The sequence below is a fragment of the Ciconia boyciana genome, chromosome 1 (assembly GCF_034638445.1).
Source record: "Ciconia boyciana chromosome 1, ASM3463844v1, whole genome shotgun sequence".
Lineage (NCBI taxonomy): Eukaryota > Metazoa > Chordata > Aves > Ciconiiformes > Ciconiidae > Ciconia > Ciconia boyciana.
Genome location: NC_132934.1, coordinates 185,746,205 through 185,758,831, shown reverse-complemented (window position 1 = coordinate 185,758,831; position 12,627 = coordinate 185,746,205). Strand labels below are relative to the sequence as shown.

Genomic DNA, 12,627 nt, shown 5'->3' with positions numbered 1-12,627 from the left:
TAAACGGCAGACAAACAAGAAAAATTCACTGTATCAGAAGGAAAGATTGGCTGACCCATGCAACAGAAACCCTGTAATACAGTAAGACTAGAGTATCTTATTGAGGATTAAGTTCTGACAGATGTAAATAGAAGCAACATTTTGCTGTCCCATTTCCTCCAATATTTATCAGAACAGGATCTCCAGATTCCATCTTTAGCTTCAAGTCTTAGCAGCAAGAGTATTAGACTTAGCTTTCCTCCTTGTAAGCAGCAATTTGGTATGCAGTACAGAAAATTTAGAGTATGAACTTGACAAAAAAAAGGCAAGATTTTTAATTCATTGGCAGAATACCTTCATGTAATATTCAAAAAAGGCTGGGCTTGCTGTTAAATAGGAATGTAAGAAAAACCCACACTAGCATTCTGACCCAGAAACCTAGAAAGGCAACTTACTTAGAAGCTTCACTGAAGTGTGCTTCCACCATGTATTTTGACCTTCATCATCCCACTGCACAGGACTGTTTGACTGAGCTACGGTGGAAACTTGGTCTGAATACACAAAGACTGAAAATCCAGAGTAATTACTCAGTCATAAGGACAGAATCATGCTCAGCAATAGGGTCCTTTCTTTCCCAATAGTATGGAATCAACTGATTATACATTTAAGCTCACGACAGGGAAAAAAGAAAAAAAAAATCTTTTGAGTCTGCAGTTACCTCCATGTTCAGCAAATTTCGGGTTAGAGAGGATCATCTTGCAGAACTTGAGTCCATTTTTGTACTGTTTTTGTTCATAACATTTCTGGAAAAAAGGTAGAATACAGTCACTGAAATGCATTTACAAAGAGAGTACCTTAATGTATTACTACAAATGCAGTAGTTCTTTCAGTAAGGTATGGTAATCAGATCACTAACAAGCTCTAGTTGAAGATGACTGTTCATGTTACATGGCCTTTTTTCATCATTCGGAACAGTATCTGCCTTCATTTACATGCAGCCAATGCTCTACCTCATGGTGTCCTTTATAAAAAGTTGGTAATTCCTTTTCAACAGAAATAGGAAAGGCAAGTAGGAATGTCTACTTCGATTCAGAAATTCTTAAAATAGATAGCCAAGTTAGAAATCTTGACTCAACTGAACTTTTGAGAAGAGTTAGTCTCAAAGAGTCTAGACACTCCTTTCAACATCCCATTTCCCTGGCCTACTGGCCTCCCAGAGTAAGAAATCTCAGACAGAAGACTTTCCTTGTTGCCAGTGTAGGCTTTTGGGAGGAAGAGAGAAACCATGAAGTAAGATAGACCTATCATAACCTCAAAAATCTATATCCATATATTTGGAGAGAAAGAATTTACCTGGGTACTAAAAAAAAAATCTAATTTCTAGCTGGAATAGTACAGCTAAAGGCTACTTTTAGATTTATTTAGGGTACCATTTACCTAATAACTAGGTAAACTGGCAAACAATGCAGCTCAACTGCGGGAACACAAGGGAAGAAAAACACATGAACCTGGGTCCCCTTTCTTCTTTTGAAAGATATTATCTCATGTTAGTAAGTCAGTAAGGTCTTAGTAATTTAAATTGATTACTGATCACTACAGCTGATCACTTTAAAACAAATTTACTTAAGCTGGTTAAAGGCATGCTTGTATCAGTAAGCATGAAAATGATTTAGTCATTTAAGCTTCTTCACTTGAAGAAAAAAACAAAAACAAAAACAAAAACCAGGCTTAACTCAGCACCATTTTCAGTTAATAAGGTGTATTGTCCTGCTGTAATTTAGACAGCTGTTCTCAGGAGAAACTATGTAATTTCAGTTATGTGTTTGAATACTTTAACTGTCTCTCATAGATCACTCCCACTCCATCAATCTTCCAGGGCAGAGGTAAAATCTATGTTAAATTAATACAGAGTGTAGTAGCTCCTTTGCAGTCATCATGCATCATCACATCGCTTCCCAGGGTACAAGCAATACAGAAACATGCCTGTGCTCACTTTTGGGTAATTGGCTAAGGTGCCAAAACAAGGGTCCTCCTACAGTCTGTGGGAAAGGGCTTAATTGGAGACAGTTTTTAAGTCTTTGTTGCCTGCAACTCAAGACACTTGCAGTTAACCATGATTAAGTGGAGACTAAATCATAGAATAATTTGGGTCAGCAGGAACCTTTGGAGGTCACCTAAATCACCCCCCAAAACAAAGGAGAGCTAACCTTGATTATTAGATCAGGTTGCTCTGCCTGGCTGACTTCCAGCAGGACAGCCAGGGAGTTCCCATCAGAGGCAAATACTTATACTTTTAAATTACATTTAAACAACAGCAAATAACATTTAAACAACAGCAACAAAAAAGCTTTGAGAATTTTAAACTGAGAATCAGTTTCCACATCTTTATCTGAAATAACCTAGGTTGCAGCCGAACTTGGAGTCCCCTCTAGGGGAAGGTCAAATTGTCCCATTCATCTGTTTTTTCTTTCTTAACATAAGATGCTTAGTATCATTTTTGAAACATCATAAGAAAATACTAACAATGCTCTAAGCATGCTTTCTAAATTTGTTCAGGTATGCCTAAAAAAGGAACAGAATACTGAACATTCATCTACGAATTCTACAACTCTTGCAACTCTGTTAAGTGAAACTCCAAATATACAGCAATGCTTAACCATAGAACAGAAGCTATTTGAGTCAAGTGCACCTAAAATAGATTAACTACTTGAGGAAATCTCATCTATTATCCTTGTTCCAACATTTTTATCCCGAGATAAACTGAGACTTCAGTCTCAGGCCTAGAATAAGAACTGAACTTAGATTAATTATAGACAAATTTGAGATTTTTGGAAGACAAACAACATCACATTTTCCAAAGGCCAACAGATGGATGGAAGAGAAAAAAGTTAATGCTCTCCACTGGGAGAGAAGCACAATTTCAACATTCACAGTTGTTTGGCTTGCTCATAGACAACCAGCATACCTGTACTTGTCAATAAACAGGTTAGCTCAAAACCAGACGCAAACCACAGTTCCACTGCTTATGGGACAAGCCTTGCTGGTTAGTCAAAAGTTGACTTCCCAGCCCCACTCCCTCCAAATACATACATATACACACACATTTGTAAATAAGTTGTATATTTATACCAGTACATTGGCTTAAATAGATACCAATATAAAAGGACTTTGCTCAGCAATACAAACTATTTGATTCTCATCAACCTATATAGACACACTGAAAGGCTTACAGATTCAGTTACATGGACAAGCCTGGGCCTTTAAAGCATCCAAACTTCATGAATGGACTGCTTTTAAACTTCTGTCTATCCAAAACCTGTGAGTGAGCACATGCTCCACCCGTATCTTGTTTACAGGAGGCCGGAGTTTGATGCCATATGGTACCATCTCATTTTGTAGTACAGATAGGAATTTCATAGCTGAGAAACCTGATGTCTCCATACGTATTCTCAAGTTTTGTACTAATCAGGACAAATATAGCTGAAATGCGTTCATTAGTATCTGTCCCATTGCATTAAGTCTTTGGTATATCAAAACCTCAAGCTAATATACTGGGGTGGGGAGGGGATGGGGATTTTTTTTTCCCCCCAACAGCCTTATCTGTTGTGCTTAACATGAGCACATGATGGGTGCTCCCCATCACCCTTTTATGGCAATAATTTCCTGCTAAAACTAAAGCCGAATCGCAAACATTTACATGCTTGAAACCTCAAAGGGAGATTTTGGCAAGGCCAAAATATTATACAGAACTTCTGCTACCAGATGTTATTTTATACCTCTCCTCTGGATATTACCTCCTCTGGCAAACATTTCATCCTCGTTTATTCCCTTTTTCAACACTAACTCAAAAGATATCATCTACTAGTAGACTTTGCCACACAATTAAGCTAGACATCTTTTTATGCACTTTCAGGTAAGTATCAAGTGCCTCTACATAGAGGTCAAACAGGCACAGCATCTAGGAAGTAACTACCACTGTAAAAGTAAAAAATACTAGTAACACGGATAAAACAATGAAGAGCAAGAGGATACTTTAATCCTGTATTACAGTGCTTTGCTGCTTCTACTAAAGGAACTGCAATTCAAAAATTCTGATTTATTTTTTGTATCATGCCATCTTTTTTTAAGGAGACAAAAACCCTTCCACCCTTTAAACAGACAAAAACCCCTTTCACTACTAAATATCAACAGAATGAGGGATCTGAATGGCTTGCTAATATTACTTATACAACAGAAGGACTTCATGTATCACTGCTCAATCGCATATGCGATTTACATGTAAATTATGTTTATTTACAACATCAAGTTAGTAAAGGGATGCTTTTACAGACTATACCTCCCTAGACAAAGCATTCACCACTTAAAAAAGGTCTTGTATTGAGAGAACAGCTACATTTTTCACATACTGAAGACAGAGTTTAATACACAGATCAGCAATGTTATGGCTGAAGTACATCTCATTATGGCCCTTAGACATGAAACACTCACTCCTGAGAAGCCATCTAACAAAAAATCCTCAACTGGCTACTCAAAGAGAGACTGCAGCTGCGGCAACCAATTCCCATCCTCACTCCCTGTCCCTAGTGCCTCTGAATGAACTGAAGTGACATGATATTACTTCATAAACCATTTTTGTGTGAAGGCTGAATAAAATGTAGTATCACATTCAAAGAATGAGGACAAGTATCACATCAAACCAAATAGCAGTGTTAAGCATAGCAACCAGGCTTCCTCGATCAACTTAAATGTTTTAAGTTGTTTCAGATGGTCTGTGACTGTAACAGAGCTGCAGCAAAGAAGTTCAATCCAAATGAGACACACTGACTGGTCTCATGGTGAGCATGTGCAAAGGAGGCTTACACAAAAGATGGGGACAAGCTTTTTAGCAGGGCCTGTTGCAGTAGGACAAGGGGTAATGGTTTTAAACTAGAAGAGGGTAGATTTAGACTAGATATAAGGAAGAAATTTTTTACAATGAGGGTGGTGAAACACTGGCACAGGTTGCCCAGAGAGGTGGTAGATGCCCCATCCCTGGAAACGTTCAAGGTCAGGTTGGATGGGGCTCTGAGCAACCTGATCTGGTTGAAGATGTCCCTGCTCATTGCAGGGGGGTTGGACTAGATGACCTTTAAAGTTCCCTTCCAACCCAAACTATTCTATGATTCTATGCAATTTTCTTTAATAATAATAGTGCAATTTGGAAGTTGTTTTTGCTGTCTCTTGACAAGAACTTGTCAAACACTAAATCCAAACCACTGCCAGCAATTTGACACTATTCTCAGATCCTACCTGTGCAACCCACGTTCTATTAATCTGGTCTGCACATCAACAGGCTGTCTCGCCAGAAACATGCTGGACCATCAGAACCACCAGTAAGAAATATAAGCATTTCAACTGATTTAACTATTTCTAAGTAGCTGAATAAAAACAGATTCAAGTTTTGTTAGAACATCATTTGTTTAAGTTTATTAGTCTTCCCTGCTACTGTACTTCCACATAATCCTGCTTGCAGACCTCTCAGCACTCGACCGAGTTTCAACAGTCTTCTTGCCAGGTAGTGTCTTCTCTCTTGTTGCCAAGATTTTGGTGCAAAACTCTGGGGGTTTTGGCAACACCTAGGATTCATTTAAACAAAATTTTAATGTTATGTTCTCAATGCTTACATTTTCAATTTTTTAAACTGTGTGTCTGCTGTGTAACACTGATGCGGGGGGCTGGGTAAGGAAGGAACTCAAGAGCTAAATGTGGAACATCAGAGCCTAGACAAAAGAACAAGGCTTACACATCAAGTCCTATGGAAAGAACGCTGGAAGTCAGTTGTGCTGGAAATCTGTCCAAGCCACAATGGCGATCAAGTTCAGTAATAAAAACCCTCAAAGTTATTACTGACTGCGATTCTGATTGGCTACTTTTCCTGGGACCTATCTGACAAGTATTTAGGGGCTGTTCAAATTATTAATAAACATTTCTGACCAAAACCAGGCACAAGCAATACAGGAACATCAGCATACTGTCAGTAGTCTTCTTAACTGGCATTTAACACTTGGACTTCTTAAAAAGCCTTCCTTGTTTTATTGCACATCTATAAAACAATGTCATTTGCATCTAATGGACAATCTATGTTTCTCACAGCAGTTGATGAAATTAGTTCTCCAAGTACCTTAGTCAGATTTTAGGTAGAACTCAGTATATACTGTTCCTATGCTAACAAATAATAATTAAATTATTCACCAGTTTGTTAGCAAGGTCTGACACCATCTTGTTTGAATGATATATGATTAAGTTCCAAAAGAGTTCAGCATCTGTGTTGGAAATGCTCTTTATATCATGAAATATTTGGATCCTTTGCGATACTGATACAGGAAAAGAAAGCATCATGATATTATTACATTTCAGAGACAGATGAGGGACCTCTGCACGAGGTTCCCCAAACAGCAACCCTCTCTCAACACTGATTTCAGTTCACTGATTTTTGAGAGAATGGAAAAAGATATCAGCTGGAAGCAGCTTGAGCTCATAAAGGCCAAGGAAAAAGTTCATTACCACTTTCCCACTCTCACAGCATCTTAGACTTCTAGTCCCAGGACAACCCTTCCAGAGAATCAACGTGTTCTTCTACCCTTTCCCCCAAGCCCTACTGGTATTTTCTATATGCATGGCCACCCCTACTCTGTGCTGGTCAGAGTGGTTAACCTCATCAGCTGAAATAAAAAGAAGAGGAAGACAACCTAGCTCCAGCCTTGCTCACTTCAATTGTCAAAACAGGCAGGCCACATAGTTCTTCCCCAGACCTGGGGACCTGGCAATGCAGAACAGTGTTGAGTCAGATCACAGATGGTGGTGTACAATAGAACAAGTGGCCAGCATCATATATAGTGGTAACATTTTGATCAAAGTACTAATGTCACAGTAACGTCTAATCTTTCACTGTCATGATTTTCTGTATACAACAGCATTTTTTCCTTTAACCAGCTTTTTCCAATTATTTAAGTTCAAATCTACAGAATACACAAAACATATTTCCACCTGCATTCTGTACAGTAACAGTTGTAATCACTGCTCTTTGTATTCTCTATTATTGGCAGAATAAAACTGATATTGTATTTATTATTAGAAAGAACATGTGTGATAAAAGAATGTTGTTTCAGCATTTACTATCAGAGACATCTTTAACAGCTGTATAAACTATGCCTCTTTTAAAGGGGGAAGCTCATTATTAAAAAGTTTGCCTTTAATTAAGACCTAGTCTAATTCCACGGTGTGCACACACACTCAATACAACCTGAATCCCTAGAACACCCTTTGCTTCAAAGGGGCAGAAACAATAGAACATGCAGTAGAAAGAGCTCTTGCTTACAAGTACTTAGCATCTGTAACTTCCTCACTATTTGAGTTAGCAGAATTCTCTTACCGTTTATGAACATGTGTATGCCTCTGCAAAGCAGAAACCATAACACTAACACTAGAAATTAGAGGAGTCATAGCCCCATCATACATTTTCAACTAGTTTTTAATCTGCACTTTGTGTAGAAGTACTGAAGAGACTAATCTGCCACATCTCCTGGGATGAAACTGTAATTTGCCTAGCAAGAACTCAGACTGAGCAGGTGCTCCAAGCTAGTGGAACTGCATCTGTGAGCAGTTCAGCAAATGAAACTATCAACATCAGCACTGTTTTGTGAGACCTGATACACACACACGTGTAGAAATCTCAGGCTTTAAAAAAGTTATCTTTTATTTAGACATCTTGAAGCAAGTTCAAGGCAATTACCGATGCAAGCCTTAAACGCTAACTCCATCTCAACATTCCATAAAAGATTTCACAGTGATTCAGACAAAAGAGTTGCATGAATCCTAACCAATCAGGCCAGAGCTCAGACCCACCTGGTACAGGGCACTATAAGTAAGATAAAAGTGCTAGATGCATAGGGAGAGGCTTATGAGTAAGACAAGCTTTATTACAGTTCCCACCAGAATGTTCTCAGCCTCCAGTTATTTGTGCCTCACCAATCCTCTGAGCCAAAGGGTGTATCTTCACACATACAAACAAGTAAAGGGCTTCCCCCACACACCCCCCAAAGTGCCTAAAACTTTTCATAGCTACTACATCTTGCAGCAAAGGGTTCCACAGTATAACTACCTTTTTGTTAAGAACTTTTTGTTTGGAGCCTGCTACTTTGCAGCCACCATTTCTACCAAAATGAAAACTAGGCATGATAGCTTGAAAATAGGCAAGTCCCTACTTAAATCCTCCAGATCGTTCATAATTCCAAAATCTTCTATTAAGTTCTTCCTCCTTCAAGAAAGTAATTTCATACTTGCATCCTCCTTCTGAGAAGGCATGGGAGCAGGACCAGGGGAAACAGCAATGCACGCAGCACTGCAAACGTAGACTTGCAGTGTACTTCAGCAGTGGCGTAACAGCATTTTTCTTTTCCCAAGATTCACCAGCTTTCAACTAATGTACAAGGACATTGTTTTAACAGAACCTCAAAAATCCCTAAAAGTCTCAAATCCTTGGGGCAATCCAGCTCACAGACCATACTAGGTCTACATTAAACTAGGATTTCCAAGACTAACATTCATCTACAAGCAATTTTACTATGACTCAATTTACTCCAGAAACACGAAGTACTTCTGCATGTTTTCAGGTGGCCTTCACTTTTTGTGCCACGAGTAGTTTAGTACTCTTCTTGCTATTCATTACTTCTTCAATATAACCATAGGCAAAAAAGAAAAAGTTCCAGCACAAAACACAATGGGACTTAACTCTGAAAAGTGATCATTTATTCATACAGGAACTTTCCTTAAAAAAAAAGTCCAGAGTGAATAAGCAACCAGCACCATTCCATGGAAGCCTGCTTTATGAGCCTTCCATGATGACATTTACAAACTTGTTTTGAAAAATACAGGAATATTTATTTGGGATGAAGTCTTCTCCAAATGAGACTCCCTCAAATCACTGACAAGTGTGAAGCATGGTTTTCCCTTATGAAACCCTTACTGACTCTTGCCATTCATCTATTATTTATCCTCCACAATTCTGTCATTTTAGTAGTCTGTAGCTGGCCAGGCATCCTCACCACCTCTTTTGAAAGTCAGCATCAAGAAAACAGCCTACACTCTTCCTATGCTGCCCCTCTTTAACAGCTCAAGTTAACAACCGCACCATAAATCAGTCTTATTAGTTACACCAGAAGATTTTTACTGACAGCTCCATACTCCTGTCTTTAAAGGAAGGGATCTTTAACAGAGACTTCAAACATCCACTACTCCAGTAGTGGATTACAATGGCTACCTCAGCTACGTTATTCATCTCATTTGGGAGGCATTAATTAGCATAGCATCATACCTTCCCAGTTATTGAGTTTAATAGTTTGGTAACTCCCGCACATCATTACTAGAAGACTGACTATTTGCATGCTTATAATCCATTATTATTTCATTAAATAAAATGAAAAAAATTTTAGAATTTTATGAATAAGAATTAATTTAAGTCCTACAAACACTTGCATATTTATCTTTTATCAAAGAAGAAATCTCTTAACATTATTGTAGAAGCCATGGAACAAAAAGGACACTACAGAGAAGCTGAACAACAACTCAGAGACAGGGCACTTCCGATAATTTCTCAGATTTCCTCACCCAAAAAAGTGGAAGATATGTGCCTGAATGAACTAAGCAGCAACATGTCACTGCTACAGCGGGATATACTTGCAGACTTTTTGTTTACTTGAAGTCAAACAAGAGTAAATGGCTAAACTGGTCTCAGTAAGAGTAATGCCTTGTATCTGAAGAGGTACTAGGACTTAGCTCCCTCATAACAGGATGAAATATTCACAAGCTAGCCCCTCCTCAAAGGAAACACATTTGCAATTAAAGCAGCAAACCTTATTTCATGCAACAACAACACATGGAATTCACTAAAACATTAAAGGATTAATTATTTACGGGCATGATACTATCCACAGTTATATTAGGCATGAAACAAACAGCAGACAATACCTTATGTGTGTGGTATCAGGCAGATGCCAATAGTTACTGCAAGACACTAAGCATTTCTTAAAAACAAGAACAATTTGGCAAGTAAGCCATGAAAGTATGACAACAACCCCATGGCTTTCCTCTAAAGCACTCAAGGACTGCTACCATGCCCTCTCCATACAGAGCTGATTTGATTCTGCAAAGCCAAAGCTTAAAACTAATTTTAAGATGAGACATAGTTTATAATCTGGGTTCTCAGGTGGAGGGCAAGAAAAAAAAAATCAAAGCTGTTTAAACTGAAACACATTCTGAAGGCAAGCTTACAACTCTGTTTTAAATACACAAAATAAAAGATCTGCCTAAGCTTACTAGAAGTAAACACCAAATGCACATTACCAAACATCAATGTTAACAAGAAGCATTAAGTTACCACATGTGCATGTTTATTTTAGATTGCATTATTTTAGATTGCAGAACGCATCTACCCCATTCACTTAAAAAGTCACATGAGCTGAAGACTGATTTTAAGTGGCAAGAAACACACCAGCATTCCTGTAGTAATTCTTCTTTATGGATGCCTTTCTCTCTTTCCATAAAGGGGGAGCCAGGAAGCTTTCAGACACTTCCTCCGTGCCTTCTGTGAGACTGGGAAGTGAAAGAAAGGAGCTTGAAGTTTCTCAGCCTGCCCCCCCAAGCAACATCACACCTGTAAGCACCATCAGAGCTTCCAGAGGAAGAGCACTAGTCTGAGAAAAAGCCCCTGTAAAAGAGTGGAAGTAAGTCTTGAGAAACAAAACAGACCTGGAAGTCAGGACAGTGAGAGAAATTATCTCTAGTACTACCTTACAGTAGTACTGAGAAACTAGAACTATTACCTATACTGCAACTGCTCTAAGTTCCCTAATCACATCACAGCTAGTTTTAAGTCAGCTTGTTCAAGTACTGCCAAGCGTGCAGGCACACAAATTGACTTGGCTTAAAGACTATTTACTCGGCTTCTTGAGCAGACTTCACAGCTTACAATGACCTCCGTGAGGTCACCCTAGTTTGGGCAGCTCTGTAAGCTTGGTTTGTTGTTATGGGGGCATCGTGTTTAGACTGTTGATAACCTGTCTCACATGTTACATACACACACCAAGTCACTGACTCCTAAGTAATTCTCATGACCTCCAAATGAGTTTCCCATTTCATAACTGCTAATTCTCTGCAGAGTGTTTGTAAAAATTCTTAGTCTTAATATATGAGTATAGTTTCCTCGCATCTGTTCCAAGTAATTATATCACTACATGCTTGTAAGGTCTTATTCCACAGCCTCCCATGTAATGCCCCCCCAATTTTTAAAATGCTCATAGCATCCCTAGTAAGTTCGAGTATTCTGGCAGTGTCAAAGTAGGCAAAAGCTGCTTCAATTAAAGAGCCTTTAGCACTACAAACTATACTACTACACTAAAATACTCTGAAACATGTCAAGCAACCAAAGAGTTCAATTTGTACTACGTAGACATTAGTATTCCAGAAAAAAAGTGCACCATGAAGTAGTCAAAGCTAGCTAGAAAAAGTAATAAGAAATTAAGTTTCAAGAAGTATCGATATATGAAGTGACAAGCCAACAAGTAAGAGCTTGTGATTAACACTTCAGGAACCATGACTAGCCACTACACAGCACCAGTTAAACCTTCCAGCTTTAGAAAACAAGTAAATTTCCATATCAGCTTCAATGAAGTTTTATGTATCTCTTTTTTTCCTTGCCTAAGCACTTATGTTTTGTCCACTGCTTAATAGCAAAAAAAAAAAAGTTGTCTAAAATATGACCTCCAGACATGCTCTTCCATATTTCGGTTGAAAAAACTTCAGAAGTGACTGCTACTGTGAACTTGTTTGCTACTAGTAAGAATAATCACTTAACTGTTCTAATATTAGTAATTTATTTTTAGCAGAGGGAAAGAGGAGTGCTAGAATGACTTACTAAGATGCATACCATAAGCATGCAGTAAGCAACAAATCACCATTATGTCTTGTAAAATCTATATACTACCCAAAGCAGGTAAAAGAAAACGCTCCAAAGCACCTGCAGAAATGCACCAGCTACACAGAATACACAGGCTTACACACATTGCTTTGAGCTCAGCTTCCTGAAGCCAAAATGCTCACCTCTCAACCACAATGTTATTGAAACCAGCCTAACAAATTCCGATATAACTGAAGAAATCTATGCCTGCCAACAGATTACCACTGTGCTGCACAGACCTCCTCTGCCTGAGGACTAGCAAACTGGCACAAAACGCCTCAACTCTGTTGAGGCTGAAACTCCATTACTATCACACTGAAAAGTTCAGGAAAAAGGGAGTCTGATGTTTTGTTGTGTTTTTTTCGGGGACAGAGCGGGGGGCTTTTTTCTTTCCATAAAGCGTTAGCATTATAAAATATACAGTGTTTGAGTAGAAACTCGCAGTTAAAGCAAGCTCTTTCTTTAAAGTTACCTCACAAACACTAAATGTCCTTTGCACCATTAAGCCTCAAAGAGCTGAAGCAGCCCAAGATAAATATTGAGTCAAAGTCGCCCAGCACATAAAAGTTGAGACAAGTCTTCCAAAGGAGGTACGGAGTCGGAATACTTTAATCCACCAGACGTCTTCAACTACACTTCACATTGCTCAGTGAACT

General features: G+C 38.6%; 1 protein-coding gene across 4 annotated transcripts in view; it reads right to left on the bottom strand.

Annotated features, from left to right (window-relative positions):
- The window catches only part of NAA16 (N-alpha-acetyltransferase 16, NatA auxiliary subunit), a 79,149-nt gene that overhangs the window by 65,369 nt on the left and 1,153 nt on the right, over positions 1-12,627 (bottom strand). For all 4 annotated transcript variants that reach the window (XR_012040406.1, XM_072850128.1, XM_072850126.1 and 1 more), the window contains exon 2: positions 698-782. Coding sequence is in view for 3 of the 4 variants with exons in the window: in XM_072850128.1 (XP_072706229.1) it covers positions 698-782 (85 nt within the window). In the remaining variant the exon portion in view is untranslated. The remainder of the gene's footprint in view (positions 1-697; positions 783-12,627) is intronic.